This window comes from Solenopsis invicta, chromosome 10 (genome assembly GCF_016802725.1).
Source record: "Solenopsis invicta isolate M01_SB chromosome 10, UNIL_Sinv_3.0, whole genome shotgun sequence".
Taxonomy (NCBI): Eukaryota; Metazoa; Arthropoda; class Insecta; order Hymenoptera; family Formicidae; genus Solenopsis; species Solenopsis invicta.
In genome coordinates, this window is record NC_052673.1 from 16315183 (window position 1) to 16336352 (window position 21170).

The 21170-nt window shown below is 37.2% G+C and overlaps 1 protein-coding gene across 4 annotated transcripts in view; it reads right to left on the reverse strand.

The window, feature by feature from the left end:
- LOC105197821 (protein kinase C-binding protein NELL1) overlaps positions 1-21170 on the reverse strand; it is a 75729-nt gene that overhangs the window by 14440 nt on the left and 40119 nt on the right. Inside the window, exons 2-13 of one of the 4 annotated variants that reach the window (XM_026131613.2) lie at positions 18384-18596; positions 12369-12519; positions 10912-11194; positions 10476-10631; positions 9989-10211; positions 9354-9545; positions 8579-8698; positions 7667-7921; positions 6766-7146; positions 6396-6655; positions 5964-6206; positions 2446-2495 (exon numbers count right to left, since the gene is read on the reverse strand). In XM_026131613.2, coding sequence (XP_025987398.1) covers positions 2446-2495; positions 5964-6206; positions 6396-6655; positions 6766-7146; positions 7667-7921; positions 8579-8698; positions 9354-9545; positions 9989-10211; positions 10476-10631; positions 10912-11194; positions 12369-12519; positions 18384-18596 — 2527 coding nt within the window. The remainder of the gene's footprint in view (positions 1-2445; positions 2496-5963; positions 6207-6395; positions 6656-6765; positions 7147-7666; positions 7922-8578; positions 8699-9353; positions 9546-9988; positions 10212-10475; positions 10632-10911; positions 11195-12368; positions 12520-18383; positions 18597-21170) is intronic. The other 3 variants (XM_011164374.3, XM_039454688.1, XM_026131614.2) reach the window with 3 other exon arrangements.

Genomic DNA, 21170 nt, shown 5'->3' on the forward strand with positions numbered 1-21170 from the left:
ATAAAAGTTACAATTAACCCATTCCTTGTAACTCTTGCAACGTAGAAATTTTTTATTGATATTTTTATTATTAATTTTTATTATTAATTCTTTTTTCAATATTATAACTTAATACTTTACGCTTTCGTTACGTATGTACTAAGACATTTTTACTTTAATAACATGGATAAGAAAATAATATTGTGTATTTTTCTATATACCACGGACATTGGCAAATGGGTTAACTATCAATCGATTGCACGCGGCACGCCAAGACTTTCCAACCTGTAGTGATGAGGCAGGTACTTGTGTCCATAGTATGTAATTCATTGTTTCGTAGAACAATACCGCATCAGTTCCGCCGTGGCGAGATAATAAACCAACGTGCAAGAATCCCGACCCCCGCTTTACTTCCCTTGAAACTTTCCTTGCGACGTTCCTCGCACCCGCACCGGCGGCGCCCTTTTCTCTCAGTCAAGAAGACGACTTTGTAAGTGGTCATGATCACAATTACAATAACTGTAAGGACACTCATGCTGACATTCGAAAGGGGGCAAAACAATGAATTTCCATAGTATGTCTTTGATACCCGGCGACAAATCTCTAAGTTTTCACTACTTTACGCTACGATTCTGGCAGGATACTTTTTATGGCGTGCACATAATATGTGTTACTCGCATAATATTTATTAACCTTAAGATTTCCATGCTAATTTCTCAGGTGTAAGTTTTCAAGTGAGACGAACAGCTGATCTCAACAATTTTTTATATAATAGTATGTACATGATATTAAAAATTATATTAAAATATAACAAATCAATATATCAATGCAAACATGTAATATCATTTATTTTTAATTATATTGATATTGAATCTTTAAAAAATCGATAGCCTAAACAATGATTATAATTCTTGTACTATTGAGTTATACTGCAGAGTGCACGGCTCTTGCTCTGCTTGGGAATCGAAAGGTTAATATACAGTAAGACTCGACAACTGTAAATATTTTGATAATTTAATTTAATTTCAAATTGAAAAAAATTGATGTTAATCACTTTGCGCATTTTATACCATCCTCAATCAATTTTATATCGTTCATCTTTGTACGAGTCACTTTCGTCGTGCCAGAATCGTTTGATAAGTCGATACAGAGAAAGAAAGAGACTTCTTGGTGCTTCTACCGAATCTCGAATGCAGATCAGAGGAGGGTGCAGTGGAGGCTTAGGTGCGACAACGACTCTTAAAAAAAAAACAAAAAAAAAGAAAAGAGAAAAAGACGTAAAAAGAAATATAATCGCGAATCCAAGACGCAATCCATATATGTGTGTGTGCACATGTGTGTGTGCGCGCGTGTGTGTATATATGCTACACGTGTCTGCCACCTTGTGCGCCATGCTCCTCGATCGACACGAGAAAGATCCGCCGACCGAAGGATCGCCTTTCTCTTTTATCTTTTTGCATGAACGACCGTGCGTCTCGGAGTGTGCGTAAGTCAAAACAAAAAAAAAAAAAGATGAAAAAAGAGAAAAGTGAGAGGAACCAGTGCGCAATATTAGGGAGTAGGAGGTAGAATGCGTGAGAGGTGCATCGACGCATGCAGATTTCGAATGCAAAACGTGCAGTCGATCTTCCCACGGACGAGATAAAATAACACGCCGTACTCTCGTTCGATTCGTCGACGAATTTATCATGCGCGATCATGAATGTTGAAAGGCATGCAAATTATTTTTTTCGCGACATGCTCTGTGCAAATGCTATTTTTAGCAACGCGAAAGTAAGGAATTTAGATAGATTTAACAAACGCGAATGCAAACGAATATGACAATTAATCAATCGCCTATGTAATTGGGATGACGAGAGTTAGATCGCAAGATGAACTCCAACAGCACGAAAGGATCAAATGTCAATAATTTTTAGTAGATATTAAGGATGTTAGATTTAAGATATCAAGGAGAGAATTCTCAGTCGAACTAATTTGAAATCCGCTCCGCTTTCAAATCTAGAAGACGTCAACGTCACGTCGAGAACATTCTTCGTCAAATGCGATCAGATGCACATGCTCCGTGCTTGTGACACATTTATATATCCACTGTCGAATAGTGATAAAGCTTTCGATGATCGACGTGCGACGATCAACGTACTGATAACAGGTCCTAATAAATAGGATGTCAAAGAGAAGAAAAGGATTAGTAGAAAATCAAGTACTAAATATCAAGCAAGGGAAAGATGCAAAAGACGAAAACTTTGAAAAAAGTAAAAAACAGCGGGAGAAAGAGAGAGAGGAAAAGTCAGATTAACAAAAAACAAAATCATTTAAGCAAGTTGATAGAAGGCGGGGAAGGGGACGGGGGCTAAGAAAGCACTCGAGCACTCCGTTAGTCGTAATACATTAATCAGCACACAATAAAGACAGAAGAGAAGAGGCAGGTAGTAGAGATTATAGGTGAGGTAGAAGTGACGTGATTACCGATGCACACAACACGCGCTATTGCTCACCAATTGGGCGCAGTACGGCACCTGCAAGGATACCCATTGTTAGGCTATATGAGGTTAGTCACGGGCAAGGTGGCGGGGTTAATTTACAACAGCATAATCACAGGCAGACATGTTTCCCCGGCGCAACTCTCCCCCTTCTATAACCCTCCCTCGCTATTTTTTTCTATACGTGACCAGGACCTCTCTGTGCGCCACGTTCGATCCACGTTCGCGATCGTCACGGCTTAGAAGATCGATATGATTGACCTAGGCGCCAGCGGAATCAGTCGAATTCCCCCGGCCAATCGTTGCCAATGTCACCCACTGATGAAACCGTGCCGCCGCTCTTGATTGAACATGCGGCACGATGCTAGATTGTCGTCGACCGCCGATCAGGCGATCGCGGATCGGATCGGCGGGGTCAAGGTCGTGATGCACGTTCGATCACTATGAGGTCAGGTCCGTTTTCTATTAATCGTCGCCGGGCGATAAACACTAATAAAATGATCCATGCAGGGCCGACCCGAAGCACGCGCGATCGTGAGATCTCGGCTCAATCTCGGTTTGATATGTATGAAGTGTTTCGGATTTACCACGTTATCTTTCAGCCACAGATTGCAAGTGAAAATTTATTATTGACATTTCAATGTCGGTGATTAGAAAATTAATTATTCAAGGATAAGCTTCTGGAAAATTAAGCCGCTGAAATAATAAAGCTGGTATTAATTAAATTTAAAACAGTTTTCATTTAAATTTTCATTAAATATAGATTTAATATTAATAATTGGAATATTTTAAATATTCCTTTTGTATTTAATTTATATTAATAAGACATTGCGATTCCAAATACCTTCTAAGGTCTGAAAGATAAAACGGTAAATAAGAAACGTTATGTATAATAATTCATCGTCACCCTACTTATGAAATCGATAAAGAAACTATTGTTAAAAGAATTATCTATCACAAATCATATGCTATTATTAATTTATGGTTTTTCAAATATGGTTTTTCACCTGAGAACGGCCATCCCAGTTTTTTTCGTGGGACCGTTAAAATCTCCATACAGTACTGCCAGTAGTACATTCATTTTCGAAATTGGTACTACACAGCACAACTAATTTTGCAACAATGCCGATAGAAATGGTTCAAGTCTATGCTAAAAGCATATGATGAGAATAAGAAAATTATACCTTCATCTATTTTGGCATTTGAACTATTTTTCTTGGCAGTGTTGCAAAATGGATGTGCTATGTATAAAGATTTTGATGATCCCACGAAAAAAGCCGAGATGGCACTCTCACGTTTTTCTTTGTAACTTCTCTGTAACTAAAAACTGTTGTGAGTTAAACAGAAATTTCTGAAATACAGATATTTCGTTTCATATTTTCGAAATGATAATAGAATGACGATGACGAGAGCGAAGCACTCGGCAAAGAAGCGAAACAACGAGCTCTCTCGAAATTCAGCTTTATTTTGAGCTTCGATTGTACGATTTGATGGACGAACCGGGATTCTCACGGCCGTGGCAGTATTCGATCGCATTCCATATCTACAGTTTCTACACATGAAGAGTAATAGTTTTTTTTTTGTTTTTTTGGAAAATACGTAAGGAATTATTTTGCAAATCATGCTTCTATCTGATTACATCTGCAATGCTCAATTAATTGGACTATTTTCCTTTACATGTTGCTGATAAGGCACTAACATTTTCGTGTAAAAAGATATAAAAGAAATTTCTCAAATTAAATAAATATTCAATATTTTCCATTATAAAGACGTGAGTCTTGAAAAAATGATAAATCATGATAGAATTATAAAAATGGCTTAACGGCTTTAGAAGGAAGCAGTCATTAAATAATTAAGATCTAAGATATAGAATTAATAATCTAAGTTATCTATTTCTCCTCTCACGTGAAACGAACGACGAACGCTGCCACGTGCAAGGCAGGCAACGGAAAACAATCAACATTTATCTTAGGCTAGCTTGGGGACGCCCCTGAATGTGTCTAACAATGTATAAAAATATGAAGTTTGAATAATTTACAGTGGTGAGTACAGCGCTGAGATCGTATAATGACAAGGCTAGCACGACGCATTAGTGCACACCGAGAGAAGATGCTCGATATTAGTTGTAACACAGATAATATTAATATCTTTTATATATATATTTTTATAAATTTTTGCGAAATACGAAACTGAAGCGTTTGTGAAGAGTTCCAGCTTGATTTGGTTAGTTACATTCATGCGAATGAGAAGTTAGATTTCAATTGTACATTATAAACGTTATTCTTCTTCTCTCAGCATACGGTTAATAAAATATCAGCGTTTAGCTTTGCAAAATCGATTCGCGTTAATACACACCGCAAAAACAAACGGTATACTGCACAAAATAAAGGAACAGTCAGTATGCATTTTGTACTATTCGAGGATTACCTACTGACGACAAAAAAGAAACAGACAGAGAGTAAAGAGAGCGAGTAAAAGAAAAATGATAAATGGATACTTGTGTGTATAATTTCACGTTTGTATGGTTGGGCAATTTTATCGAATATACCAAGAAGGTGGAGTCTTTAATCTAATGGATTGTAAAATGTGCGAGTATTTATGATCCGGTAGCAATTAAAATAAAATTGATCCTTCGTCATTTGAATATATTTTTGCAAGAAATTTTTCTTTGTCTTGAGAAAAACTAATATGCAGAATCAACACAATTCAATTAACTTGATTTCATTTTAAGCGCGTTAGAAAAGAATAAAAATTATCTTATACGAAGATGGAAACGGGTGATGGTGAAATAAACCAATTACAGTCGCGGAAGAAACATGATACGAAATGAACAAGAAATGAAACTGAATGATACGATTTGCGTTGATGATCCGTCACGCATATGTAGATGTACATAATCTGCGATGGACGCTTGCACAGCAATTTTTTTTTGCATCTTATGTCGACATAGTACAGCGAGCGCAATTGAATAGACATATGACAAATCCACGGCTAAATTGAGGCAATATTTCCTTTTATTTACTGACCTTGAGCTCTTGAATTCGCGAGAGAAGTAAGCGCGATGGGTACCAAGCTCTCGTTAGGATGGTTTTACTTAAATGTTGTCGCGTTGTTAACAATTAAAAATAAACGGAGAAAATCTACTAAACACTCGGCTTACGACTGGGATAATGCAGTATCACAATTGCTTTCGGAAAACACATGAAAAAAAAAACATTATTTGATTATCTTAAATGCATGTAAAAAAAATGTGATTGTCATCGTACCGTAAAATTCTCCATATTAGAATGCTATTAAAATTTTATGAAAAAACAAGGAAAGGATTTGACAAATTTCTGCGAGTGACCATCCTCACTTCTTCCGTGCCCATGACGTCGTTCTTCTCCGGCGAATTCCCCTCTTTGTCATATCCGTATCCTTCGGATTTCGCATGGGATCAGGTCAAAGACCGGCGATCGCGGATCCCGCGACGTGACGGATGACACGTCCGATCCTTCTTCTTACCTTGCACTCGCACGTGGTGCACTTGTCGTGGGGGTCCTGCCAGGAGCTGCCGCTGTCGTGGACGATGCCGGCGTAGCTGCACGGCCGGGGACGACTAGGAACCGTCAACGAGGTGCCGTTCACCGGCACCTCACGAGCGCAGGGATCGTCCTCGCAGCGCGGGCAACAATCGCCCTCCTCGGTCACGGGGTTCGAGCAGGTCACCGGTGGACACTCCATTTGCCAGCAGTCTATTTCGCCGTACTGCAATAGATCGTGTGATAATTCACAGAAAATTCGTAATCAGCTATTGTTATTTTCTTTCCGTGGAATCACGCTTTCACACGTGGAACTACGACATTGGGGTTTTGAGATCTGATGGATTCTTAAACTATTCGTCTTCTTCATTTATTCTATTTATAAGTCTGTCATATTTGTAGACAGATTCATTACCAGGCACTCGCAAGTCTGACACTGGTATATCCAACGTTCTCCGCTTCTGAAGACTAGGTGATGGAGCTCCTGATGCCTGCAGGATGCGGCGGGATTGCATTGTGGGCAACACTTGTCCCTGTGGCTTCCCGGTTTGCTGCAATCACATACGGGATCCTTGCAAGTGATGACGCCGTCTTGGCACGTGCATGTCCTACAAGGATTTCCGGACGGCGCTAAAGTGTCGCCATTGTTGACTTCACGATTTTCGAACCAACAACCTAAAATTATAATATAGCGTTGTAACAATTTGTATTATCGGTATAATTTCAAGCAATTTTCCCTTTAAGAGATGAATCGCATCGTGATTAGATGCGACGAGTGAACTCACTCAGTCTGCATTCTTTTTCGGACTCTTCCAGGTCCTTCGTTGGTGGGCACACGCACTCATAACCGCCGATGGTATTCACGCATTTCGCGGTAGGATGACATGTATGCCTCCTCTCAATCGTTAAATCGTTGCACTCGTCGATGTCGATGCATTGCGTGCCTTGGGTACTGTCGTGCAGGGCACTCCTGTAGCCAGGCTTGCACCGGCAATAATACCAGCCGGGCATGTTGAAGCACGTGGACGATTGGTGACACCGATGCAAATCGCTGGCACACTCGTCCAAATCGAGTTCGCAACTGTTGCCGATATAACCGCGTCGACAGGAGCACCTTCCAGGTGCCACGCATTCTCCACCATTCTGGCAAGTCTGATTGCACATAGCTGCAAAGAGAAAACACAGTTTTAATTCACAGTTTAAACTTTTTTATTTTAAAAACTGAAGATGCGGTTATATCTCTCGTCTCATTTTTTTCCCATTGAAATTAAATGAGATTTGATTTTTAATGAAATTTATTCTCCATTTTAGAAAAATTTTTCTAAAATTTTTTTATTTATTGCGTTATTTATCATTGCGACGAAAATCTCGCAGTTATTTGTGTACACATACGTTCATTCCAATGTTTTAATAAAAAACATTTAAATTCTTTCCACATGAGAATCATTAATAGCGTGACACTTAATAATAGTTCCACATAAATATCTTACAAATGAGTTTATACAAATGAAAAAATATATATAAATCCGTGCGCGTTTGTAAAGTGATAAATAATAACAATAGTAACAATTTGTTTCTTTATTAAATAAAATTGTCATATATAGGAACGAAGAAAAATTTCGGAACGATAAAGAAATTACCAATCAAAATATTGTGCTAGCGGTATATAAAAGCGATATACTGTACGTTTGCACGTGAAGCCGTCGCCGATATAGCCGTCCTTGCAGATGCAGTAGTAGCTGCCATTAGTGTTCACACATGTGGCGTGCTCGTCACATAAGTGCTGACCAGTCGCGCACTCGTCTAACTCGGCACAGTTGAACGCGTCTATTCTATAGTAACCCGGAAGACACTCGCACGTGTAAGAGCCGATCACATTGACGCACTTCGTGTTTGCGTTGCAGTAGTTTGATCCATCTTCCTGCTTGCATTCGTCCACGTCTGAATGGTGAGATGGAAAGAAAGCGAATCACTGATCATGTAATCAACAAAGTAGCATGAATGCTCGCATTAATTTATCATGCTTAAGAAAATTTGTGTGAGTGAAATGCAATTCCTGAATAAAATAAAGGAAAAGAAAAGAAAATAGGAAACAAATTTTAGTTTGATATTTAGAAAGGAGGGAAAGGGAGAGTAGCGAACTTTTTTCTTACATATAATATACAATCATACAATTACAAATAATAATTATAATTATATTTAATATATAATTTATATAATGTAATTATAAAAGTGACTATCTATTAAGTGTAGCCTGCAAATTGGAGAAATAAATGAAAACACCTAACATATACCAAATTTTATGAAATATACCTAATTCATATAAAAGTTACGTAATAATGAAAAAAATAACGATAAAATTAGACTCAGCTCGTTTTTAAATTTTTATTCACCTGTTAATTAGCCAAAATCGAAGAAAAATACACATAAAAAATAAGACAAGTAAAACTTTTGAATCTGTTTCTAATTAAAACGAGATAGAAGTTTAATCATGCGAAAGTTTTACTTGACACAAAGTTTGCATGCTCTCACGAGAGCAAATCTGTTATTCTTCCTTCTCAAATAATTAATTGCACAAGTTAAGTGAGCGTTAGGTACCGTGACAAATACGACCATCTCCTTGGAAGCCGTTATCGCAACTGCAAGCGAAGGTCGTCTGAAGATTCAGGCAGGTCGCGTTAGTGTGACACGTGTGGCCCAACCCACAGTAGTCCACCCCTGGTTAATTTGGGTTAGACAGGCAAATACGGAGAACGGTTAAAAGATTTAATTAGTGATATTTTAGTGGTTTTAGACAAAAAGCCGTCGCTCGGTAACTCTTCCATGCATAATGAATATTATTATTAATTAGTAATTAGGTAATTAGTAATAAAAAGTAGCAATCTCACGTGGATTACAATGATCTCATTCAACTTGAATCAATATAAATATTAAAATATTATGTTCAATAATCTTTTTTATATGTATATGTGTGTGTATTCAAAGTTTGTAGAAAAGAAGAAGGTTATCGGAAAAGAAATTTTATGCATGAGAGAGTTAATTAAAGTTAATGATATGCGAGTTATGCAAATCGCGCATTTTCCTGCAAAGCTCTCTATCGCTTCTTCATGCTTATTAATCTTTCAGACCTGATATAACATGCGTCATTCTTAAATTTATTAGCTGAATATCAATGTTTGTTTTTGTAATAAGAATGTATAACTTATAAGATTTAAGGTTTAACGAAACTATCAATTCTTTAGAATTGAATAGTAATATTTTGTAGCGTGAATATGAAATTTCAGATATTTTGTTTATTTTTAGAAAAATCGTAAATTTTAAATCACCAATATATTTTCTTTTTCCACGTATGGCTTTCTGAGTGAGAACATACCTGGACAAAACTTGCAGCATTCCTCCGCCACGCTGATTTGCTCGCTGGGTGGACACGCCAGTGGCGGGCATTTGGTGTCCATGTCGATTTTCTGACAAGTAAAGATACCGTCGTAGCAGTTGCACTCGACGCACTGCTTCGGCGAGACCCTCACACCGTGATCGTATATGTTGTCGTGCATCATACATTGTTCTGCAAAGACGAACATGAATGGTGAGATAAATAACTTGAGGCACGAGACGGAAATGGTCGACTGAACACGAAAACACGCTATGTCAGTTAATCAGCCATTGCGTGCGCGTGAAAGTAAAGAAATGAATTCACATAAAAGCGACGTTGTATTAAAGTACTCCAAGAAAGTTGTCTTTTCAGGTGCCAAGAATTTGCATGGGGTCTTCCAAATGTATGTAAATAGTGTAAATGAATGACGAGCTACACCGCGTGTTAAACAAAATTAATGGCAATAAAGATTCTAGATGTTATCGGATTCTTGTCAAGCAAAATTAATGACTTGGAAATCGATAGTTTAATGAGAACTTCTTTTTTTTTTTTAATTATGGAATATTGAAAAAAGACGTTTGTAAATTAGAAAAATAAAGGGAGCGCGAAAAACAGGCGTATAATATTCCACTTACTGAGACAAATCGGGCAACATTTTCCCTCTGGAATGACAGGATTCTTGCAATCGACCGGAGTACAGGGTATCGGCCTGCACTCGATTTCGCCGTGAACGCAGGAACAATATTCACAATCCTTCTCCCAGGTCTTACCGTCCTCGTGGACGGTACCGTTCACCCTACAGGACTTTTGGCACTCACACTCCTCTACTTTGCTTATCCTGCCCTCTGCAGCGGCTAGCTGAAAGGAAGGATGTCCATGAACAAAAACAATTAATTAACAAAAAAGTTATAAAATATATATTTATTGTAATACCCTAGAAGTTGAAGATTATTAAAGAAAGACATTTTGTACATAATTATATGATAAGATTATGGCAATATGCGTCTATATGATTTAAATAATTCGTATAACAATTCATGGCTGAATTGAATCTCGAATCTTATTGTTAATGATACACAATTTTTGTATATACGTACAAATTACTTCCAGTTTATTACTCACCCTAAGAGTCAACTCGTTGAGATTATGCTGTAGTTGTTCCACAGTATTCTGTAATATTGAAAATTGACCACATGTGGGGCAGGATGAGTCGAGTTGAGGACACTGGGAAAGATAACCGTGAGGTCCTGCTATTAACTTGACGTCCTGCAAAGCACCCTGCGGCGCGAGAATCATACGGAAAGCTTAGTCCGTGGTGCGAAATCACGTGTGTGAATCTTACAAGTAATGTAAAATTAAACAAAAATTTGATTATACGTTTCTTGCTTTGATAAAAGTTAAATTAGCAGGAATACTTTCCAATCTTATAATTTTATTTAAAATTTAAAACTGATTTATATTTATATAAATCAATCTTGCACTTGCTGACAACTAGATAGAAAAGAAATAGAATAAAAATATGGGAAGAGGTATGCTATGGCAAAAGGTATAGAATTACCTTGAAAAGAAAGTGCCTGACGTTTCTCTGCCCTACCCAAAGTTGGAGCTGCGGTAGGGTGAAATTGGTGTCGGGTGGACCAGGTCTCAGTAGTCGCCTGTACAAGGGGTGACAGTCAATTAGCAGCTCGACCTGCGAGCCGCTTATGCTCACGGCGACCCTGTGCCAGGCGCCATCGGCCAGTCGGAAAGGAAACGCCTCGACGTGTACGATTCCGTCGCGGCGTGATACGTAATGTAGTCGAAGCTCGTCCTTGCGTCCGCTGCTCTGCAGCTCCAAGTACCTGACGCGCATTATACATTCTGTTTATTGCCGATTAAATTATAAACTTATAGGACCATCCAGGATTTAATTTAAAGCTCTTATATAATACGTAATACCGCAATATATTGAACTGAATTAAATATTACCATATCTTTTAATATTATTTGACATTTATTATAAACTTTCCGGTTTATTATTCTGCAACATCATAATAATATTATAATAATAATTTTGAAACTACATTTAAGAGCGATTTAATTTGCGTTATATACAATTTTGATTCACGTTATCTGCCACAAGATAATTGAATTATGCTATCGCCGCTAATGGGATGTACTTACAGACGACGTAATTAAGTTTTGGAAAATTTATTGGCCTTTAAGAAGCTTATTGAGTTTTCATCTATATTAATCACAGTTACGGCATTAATGTATACCGTGCAATATAGACGAGCGCAAGTCTATCCAATTTGTGTCAGCTAGACGAAAACAGGTAGTCCGTATTCTCCAAGTATTGACGAAGGATGCAGCATTGAGCCGAGTGCTCCTTCACTCTCGCTCGACAATTGACATACTAACTTCTTTTATAGTCGATGTATACCGACAAAACGATACACTGAGAAATAAAACTGAGAAGCAGTTTTTTAACAAAACGACAAGAGGAGAGAAATGAAATGCACATAACGTACGTTCAATTGTTGCCTGGCAATCTTGCTACGACAATATTGTTCAACAGTAAAGGCTTTTTATTGTTAAGTGGGTAATAATTCTTTGTTCTAGTTGTATGTACGTACCGAGTAATGCGAACGTTATTATTTCAAATATAAACGACAGCGGAATTATTGTGCTGCATGCACTAGGGCAGGATGATGTCATCAAATAATAAAATGCAGAATATCCTACAGTGAAAGATATATCGCAAAGATATACTGCAATCGTTTCACTTATAAATTCTAATAGGTCGTAACAATATTTGATTATCTCATATTTCAAGTATATTTATTTTTTTGTGATATATTTTATAAAATGTGTTGAAAGATTTTTTTCCTTTATGCGGCTGGTATCTATATCATTCTCAGCGTTTGAAGTAGGTCACAGCTCGTCGTTTGTTTCGGCTATCGAGCCGAAATTCCAAGCGATTTTGCGAAGTTTAGTGGAGAAAGGTGGAAAAGAACTTTTCGGTATTTCTCGTACCTATTGTTCCCGTGTGCAAAGGCGACGATCGTCCCGGAATTGGTCTCCTCCTGGCGCAGCGTGGCGGCTATAGTGAATTCCGGAACCCGCCGGAGTAGCGCGGCTGCCCGTTCGAAGTTCTCCTCGTTCAGTCGGAGCTCCCTCTCCTCGCCTGGAAGTAGTAAAACACAATGGTCGGTGCGGCAAGACGGAATGCGCGGCTGACTGCGCTCCGCAAGCTTTAACTTTATATTTTTTACAGTGCTTTCTCCGCAAGAATCCGTGTCCTATATATATATCAAACTCCTCTTTCAAGTTCTATATTCCCAATCAGACGTCATATTGAAGCGAAGACATAAAGATGTTTTATATATATATATATATATATATATATATATATATAGTTTTTACAACATTAGACATGTCCACGAGAATTTTGGAATGTTAAATGCAATCTAGCAGTCCATAGGAAGGCCTGTCGCATGTCGTGCTCGAAATCGATGCGGGCTGATTTGAATTTTTAACCTGGCCGCTTCCAAGTATGGTTGAACCGCCTTCCGGAAAGTGGTCCGCCTCAAATTTAGAGCACGGCCAGCGACCGTTATTTACATGGCAATGTTATGGCTTCTCAGTCGCGCAGGGAGAGGGGGCGATATTGATATTTAATAATACAACAATGAATTGAGCGAATTTACGTGGATTCTTGGAAAGTGCCGTTTAAGTCAAAGTTGCATTTATTTGTGGCTGCTGTTCACTTTGAAATTTATTTAAGAGAAAGTATAGGTATGCGTTATTCATATAGTATAGCGAGCAGTCGATACTAAGAATTAATTATAAAATATTGCTTTTTAAGCATGCACCTCTTTGGGCAGAGGTATATACAGAGAGAGTACTACTTAATTATTAATATTTATTTTTGCTTAATGATCGTTCAAATATTCATCAAGTGCTGTACAATGAATAACAATGATATTATTCAGCTATTTAGTCTGTTTTGTTTAAAAATATAAATATTATATTAGATACTTTATTTAGTGCACATTTCTCTTTTTTTTACAGAAATGAGAAAATATTACGAGAACTTTCTGCTCTTTTTCTTACATCGCTCCACATTTTCTTTAGCGCTGAACAAAGTAGTAAACAGCAAAATTTCATCCACAAAGTTGAAAAATAACAACGCTTTTAATATTACGTGAAATGTCATGAGTTTAAAACGGAACAAACAAAATTGTCTGCTGTAGTAATGCGAGAACTAGACTATCGACTCGGCGATGGAGATTAGAGTATAGCGATGTAGGCCACCCCGAATTTTTGGAGGATAGTTAGTCGCGGATTCTCTGCGCATTCGTTACGTAATCATATTGACGCGACAATTCTATTGTTCGCAACTTCCGTATCCAGCTTCCTATTCACGAAAATACAATTCACATGTTTAACAAGATGAATGATCCAATAATGGAATTACGGGCCGCGGGATATTCAGTGAACAATTACTTTGATAAATTCTCATAAATCAATAATTTGGGTTTCAAAAAACACTTCAGAATACAATCTACATGATAAGTATCTTGAGGTCCAGAAAAAGATTTATGCTTCACTGACACGTAATAGGATAGTAATTCAGTACATAATTCAGTTTAACATTAGCGTCCTATTTCGTGGATAAAAATGATTTTAACGTTTTATTATTTTCCAAACTCACGGTGTACAAATCGATCGTAGTCATACTTTGTGCATATTCAATTAACACGTCCCGTCCGAATGGTTTCCGAGTAGCTATCCATTAGACAGATTAATACGGCCATTTGGCAAATTACACCGCAACTAAGCCACTGCAATCGACAATCCTAGTGTCCGTCTATCGCGGCTTCAATATCATCGTTATTAAGCGACTCGTGTAATGTGTCACGTGCAAATGAGAAATCCCGCAGCTGTGTACACACAATCAGAGGATGAATATAATAGGAAATGGTTTGTCTTTCGGAATTGGGTTTACATGTTCTATCTTTATTCCTTTTTCTTTAACTATGGAGTGTTAATGTAGGTGAATTTTCATCCAGCTAATTCAACTTTAGTATAGTTTTTTCTATTAAAATTTTGATGGTTAAAATAATATTTAATAAGATTTTTTTTACACTAAAGTGCTATTTTAATACTTCGCAACTTATAAAATAGAAGAAAATATTTCTAATTCCGAGTAAATTTTTATCCAGAGTTTATATTAATATCAGAAAAATATGAGTAGCATTTTATGATTAAATTTAATAGCATTCACGCGTACAATATTAACGTAGCAATCAAACTTTAAATTTTATTGTCAATTTTATCGAACTAATAAAAATTTAAATTACAATTTTAACTTTCTTTAAAATTTTTCTCTTTCGCGTTTACTTTTTAAATAGGGTTCGTTTCAATAGCTCATTTCTAAATTTTAACGTGGCGATACGTTTTTTGTTCTTTTTTTTTTTAACAAAAAGGAACTGTCCAAATAAGGGACACGACCGCCGTGTGCAAAATGCAGCGTACTGCCACTGGCTGGCTTCTCGCGACGTAAAGTGCGCCTCAAATTTCACAGAGTAACCGGACACCCAACCGATAATAAAACGTCGGTGCCTTTCTGCGCGTGGGTCTCGCCACCTACGATGACCGAGGGGCCGCCGATCCGCGACTACGACGTCGTCGAGCAATTACGTACGCGCACGCTTAATTATAATGTAATACCATCGGTCTCTGGGTGAGCGGAGGAGAAAGGCCGACTAGCGAGAAAACACCCCTATACCGAGCGCTGCTCGCTCGCCTCGAAGAAAATCGTTCCGCGCGAATTGGCACGCACGAGCCAACCCTTGCACTCGAGCTGACACGGGCAGAAACCATAATTTGACCGTGAAATTTTGTTTTCGCTACGCGAAGGCTGGCTGCAGTTTCGAGCACCGGAAAAATGATTGTTTCCTGTAGGGTAGTTAACCAGGGTAAATGTTATTTACCCTTTTTATCGGTACGTAGTGGACATGAGGAAAGCGTTCGAAATGCTTATAAAGAATGTTGAAAAATCTTTCGTTTCCGATTTCGGACGAAACTCGATTCGAAGAGCAAACTAATCTTGATATTTCTTTTTCGCTGATATTCGAGTTGCGCTATCGTAACGTTAGAAGTTGCATATATTGCGTTCAATGAACAATTAACAATAAATTTTCTATCTTAATATTATTCGCATAGTGAGAGAGATTTTTATACTATTCTATTATCTAGCATAATATTATTTCTTTATAAGAGAGAGTCTCGTAGCTTATAAAAGTTCCAAGCAATCGATAATAGACATTGTCCAAACGACACGCGAAACTCGCGTATCTTTATCTGTTCAATTTATTATAGCGTTTTAAAATATTTAATATATATAATACGATGAAATCTCTCTCTCTCTCTCTCTTTCTTTCAGCATCTGTGTTTGAACGCGAGAATTAAATAAACATTAAAAGGAAATATTGTTGATGAAATATTTTGTTGAGGATATCACAAAGAATAAAAAAGTTAATAAAAGAGCTCTGTAAGTTTGTGATAAAATATGAGTATTCTCGTCAGAATTTTGAGACTTGAATCGAATTGCTGAAATCATCAGATCGTACGCTATCCCTTATCCAAGCATAAAAGAGGGTCACTAAATCCTATTTTCCAAGCTCCGAGAAAACTCTGATACGTGTTGCTGTATATCATTCTCGTCCTTTGTCCTGAGGCGAATGCTCTTATTAAGATCCAACGGTTCATACGAGATAAATCTAATCATAAAGAAGTTTCTCTTCCCTGTGTGTTCATTCAGCATGATCGAAGTGGGGTGAGAGGCTAAAATGGGGAAAGCATGCAACGAGAGATAAAGATGTTACGGGGAATGAGGCGTAAATTTCTTCATTGTTACCGATTTGTTTTCAATAGATAAAATGAGGAACTTTAAAAACTTGACAATAGATTGATTCTTAATTATTTAAAATAGAGAATGAAACTAATATCGCAATTTTTAATTTTCTTCAAATTTTTAATTTTATTAATTGTGTCATTGTGTCATTGCTTTTCAAGCTTTACATTTAAAGTACAAGGGAACTCGAATGCTTTTAGAATGTTGTAGAATGCTGTAGAATGTTCTTAATCTGAATATTAATTTCATCTCATTTATTAACTATAATAGAAGATTAAATCATTATTTTCAAACTGCGATATAAATATTCGTTATTCGTCATTCATTTCGAGTTTCTTTAAATGGCGAAACGGAATTATAAAACACGTATTTGTAACGTATAGGTAAAGAAAAAAACTATATTACGATTACATCTGTGATACTCCTCTAATATGGGAGGTAGGGGGGGGGGTGAAATGTGCGTGCAAGAGCGAACGGAGAGACGCGGGAGGAGAGCAGGAAGAGGAGCGTCAAGGACTCGCAGATATGAAGAACAAAAAAGGATTCCCCCTTACATTGCCGATGTTGTGAACCACGAAGAGCCTTTGCTCAACTTCCACGAAAGCGTTCTGTGAGGGTGCAGCTCGAGAAGGGGCGTCGATGTAATTGAAATTTCTTTCGGGGAAACCCTACTCCCACGGCACAACTTCAACCCCCCTGCTTCCAGGTCCGCTTTTCGCGGCCGTTGCACTGCCGCCCACACACCCACGTGGCTTGGGCACCACCCGCCGCCGAAGGGCGCGGGGGATGCTCCGGTATAATTGGACACACCATGTTACGGGGTTGAATAGATGTGCTCGCCGATGTGAAGGGTCGACCGTTTAACGGAAATATCGTTTAACTCTTTCGAGCGCGATTAGTTTCGGAAAACATATATATACATTCTGTGTCACGTGCAAAAGTTAAGTGCAAAAAAAAGACCAATAACGATTATTGTTGTTTACGTTACGCGTCAGTATTATTTTTAAATAAAATGGATATTGGATGCTATTTATATCGGGTGTCGAAGGAGTATTGTGAAATTGGCAACTTCCTGAAATTCGAGGGAACAATCGATACTCATCATAGGGGAATACCCTCTTGGCGTCTGCGAGCGGAGACGTCGCGTAGGCGGTGCTATCAAACTGACCTTTCGCAATATCGATTAATCGCACGTTGCATAACCAGCATCGCGTAATGAGAGGCAAATGTATCCATCAAAAGGCAACGTATTTTAGCCTGCTTGCCGCTCGTCATTTTTCAACAAACTAATTTTGGCACAAGGATCCTTCATTGAATTGTAAATTAACTGTAATTATGCAATTCGTTGCGGCACTTCATGCCGTTAAATTAAGAAAATACATTTATCAAGTAAAAACTCGTCCAATTTATCTAAGAAATTGTATAAATATAAGTATATTGAGCATTTTGCGGGTTCTTGCTAAAAATATGCACAAATCTTTTGTAAATATCATAACGTTGTAGTATATAGTAAATCGTAATATCATTATAATATCAAATCAGGCGCAGAAATTTCTTCGTGATAAAAATTCTTATTTCAAGGTAATTTAGTTCGTATTTTACCTTCCCTTCTATCGCCGTTCTCAATTTAATTCCTGGGGTGGATTTCATGGCACAGAGATAAGATTTGTGGGTTATAATTCAAAGAACGCAATCGTTGTCTTTACGAGACATAATAATTGTAATGTGTGTTACACTAGGGGCGAGAGAAGAATTGCTCGCATAAAGAACATCCTGGCAATATGCAAATTAAGGGAGTATTCAGGTTAAGAGAGCATTACCGAAGTGGCAGCTTCGTGTACGAGCTGTGATTTATTGCGTAATATATATTATACAGCTTCGAAGCGATGTTAATCAAGAATCTTAGTTCCGGCTACTTTTGCAATAAGATAACAATACGACATGTACTTAATTGCAAACGTACCTTAATTGATTTCTTACTATTTCATTAATTTTTTCTGCAAAATATCGACAATTTAAGATTTACAATGTCCAAGAATTTGTTTATCGATTTAGACGATGATTAAAGGTCTGGAGAATATTTCGGATAAAAGGCAAGCCAGACTGAAAATCGAACCAAGTTGACTCACCCTGAAGATAATAGGCTGGTCTCAGTCTAACCAGACCCGGCACCAGCGTAACGCCCTCTCGAGTAGTATTGTGAAGTTGCAGGGCTGCTAATAGATCTATACCTCCTCCAGGATCGTTTCCTGTCCTTGTTCTCGCGCCAAGGACTACGGTAGGTCCTTCTGTGATCGAAGATACCGCCGTCTCTTCCTCTTTCTTATTCGTCGTTCCAGACACTGAAACAATCAATTCAAGACATTTGTTATAATATTTCATTATTCTTATTTATAATATTAAAAAGACGATTCTAAATTTAATTGAGAGGATATTAGCGACAATCATGGATCATTATGTAACAATATTCATAGCTAAACACAAAATTCTGAGAGCGTCTAAGACTTCTGTGTTTATACTACGTCGATTGAGCAACATCACATTGTTTCATTCTAATGCGCAAAATTTATCTCTGTGTGATAAGAAAAATTTCAAATTTGTCTTATTCGTCAAACAATTATTGTGCTCCGTTCTTCTTCCTTTCGTGACTATTCGATTTCATTTTCAATTAAATTCGTTAGAAAGGAAAGATTCTTTAGTGGAATTAATTTCCCAAAGAAACTATAACCAATCTTTTATCTAGATGAAGAAGACGAGGATAATGGAAAAGAAGAAGACGAATGAGAAGAAAATGATCATAGACATCGTAGACTTCTTGAAATGGCGGTATTGATCGACTCTTCGCAGTCGACGCTCGTTATCGGTGTTTCCGTGCTTTTCCCCGTTCCATGAAGCCTTCAACCCCTTCCGCGAAACCATCCGCCCTGTAAACAGCCTGTTTTATCTATCTCCACTTTCTCTCTCTTTCTCTCTCTCTCTTTTCCCTTCTTCTCACTATACGTAAAATCCATTCCGCCTCTGTCACGCCGACTTCACGTTGATAATGATTGAAGGCCCGTGAAAAAAAGTTCGCCGGTCTGTCCGCTTTGGGCAGACAACCCCTCGATTCGACTGGCTACTTTCGCGATGAGCGACAACCCTTGACGTTCGGTTACATGAGACATACGCTCGCCACGAAAACCTGGTCTTTTCTTCTGACAAGGCTGATTTGTGGGAAGTCGAAAGAGGACTCTAATGGATAGGACAGATAGATCAAACTGATACAATGTTTGATATATTTATAACGGGTTATCTCATATCTCGATGGAAGTTGAGAAAAATTCTTTTAAATTACTTAAAATTCTTTTAAATAGTAACTTAGTTATAAACTCCTTATTTTTTTAGAAAGTTTGTCATTCCCCAAAAAATTCATTTCTTCAAAATTCTTTTCATAAAGAATTTAAAAAATATATTTCTGAAAGAAATTTCATGAGGTTATGAAAATTGTTACTATTTGCCTAGAATAATTCCAATATATTTTTATTGTTCAATTTTGTAACTTCTCTCAATTCGCGATTAAAATAACAATATATTTGAATTTAGTAGATAATTTGGCCGCCACTGTGAAATCGATTAAATATTAATAATAGTGAAGATGCGAATTCTTTTCCCAATATCGAACACGATCCAATTACAACTTTTTCTAATGATTTAAAAATCCCTGACTCTTGTCTCTTCTAGATAATAGAAATGAATTAATTAAATGTCGATGTCAGAGAGATCGGTAACAAGGATTTTTCGGTCGATTGTACTTACTGTAATAATATCGAAAGATGAAGAAGTAGAAATGCGGAGAAAAACGCGGAGTTAATGAATAAATCAGAACGTAAACAGTATTGGCAACATTCCCCGCCAACAGAAAGGCGTGCGTCCAAGAGTACGATTTGTTTAAATGCAGTCACCGAAATCTAGAATGATATTTTTAGACCGCGCTAAGAAAACACCAGGCAGGTGTCTGTAAGCAGGTTCATGCCGATCATTTCGCGTCCTCAAAGTTTATTTACGCACATACGCTTCTCTTTGAACACCGTGGGGATTCACACGTAGCTAGGCAAACACATTATACATCAAACTAATGTTCCTTTACATCATAAACCCAATTTCTTACGAAAATAATCTGATGATACATGCACTTCTTCTTTGATTGAATAAAATATTTTTGTATCGAAACTAAATTTATTTTGATTAATTCGGTATTTATATTTTACGAGACTTTCATGAATTTTTTAATAGCCTTAACATAAGCTCATATTACACTATATTTTTATTTATATAATATTAATATCGAAATATATTAAAATATATAATACGAATCTAAGAATATAACGCGATTTATTATTATAATTATTACAGCGCAAAATTTCAATTAATTTTAAGTAGACTTTACGCATGAATGCTCCAAAGGCGCGTTTCCTCTAATTATGCATTGTACGCGCAAAGGGGAAGCCTTAGAAACTTCCTTCTTCCTTTCATCCTGTCTTTGCAAAATAAGAGAAATGCGTCATCTTAGATCACAAAGCTTTAACGACACGTATCGAATGAAATTATCCAGCAAATTAATATTATCGTCGATTGGATTTCATTGTCTGTATTATCTGCTAATGTCAATATACGAAATTTACATTTATAAAATAATATTTTTATTATATTTCAATTTTTTAACTATTTTCCCCATCTAATAAAATAATACATTATATTACTAATAAAATGCTATTTATCGTTTAATTTTCTATTATTTGGTGCTAAAAATGTGACATTTATATGACTCGTTGCACAAGAGATAAATACTCAAGAGATTTCGCTAGAAAACGCGTAAGCGTCTCCTAAGACGGGATGACGTTGATGAAGGATGAAATGGAACAGTGGCAGACTGCCGG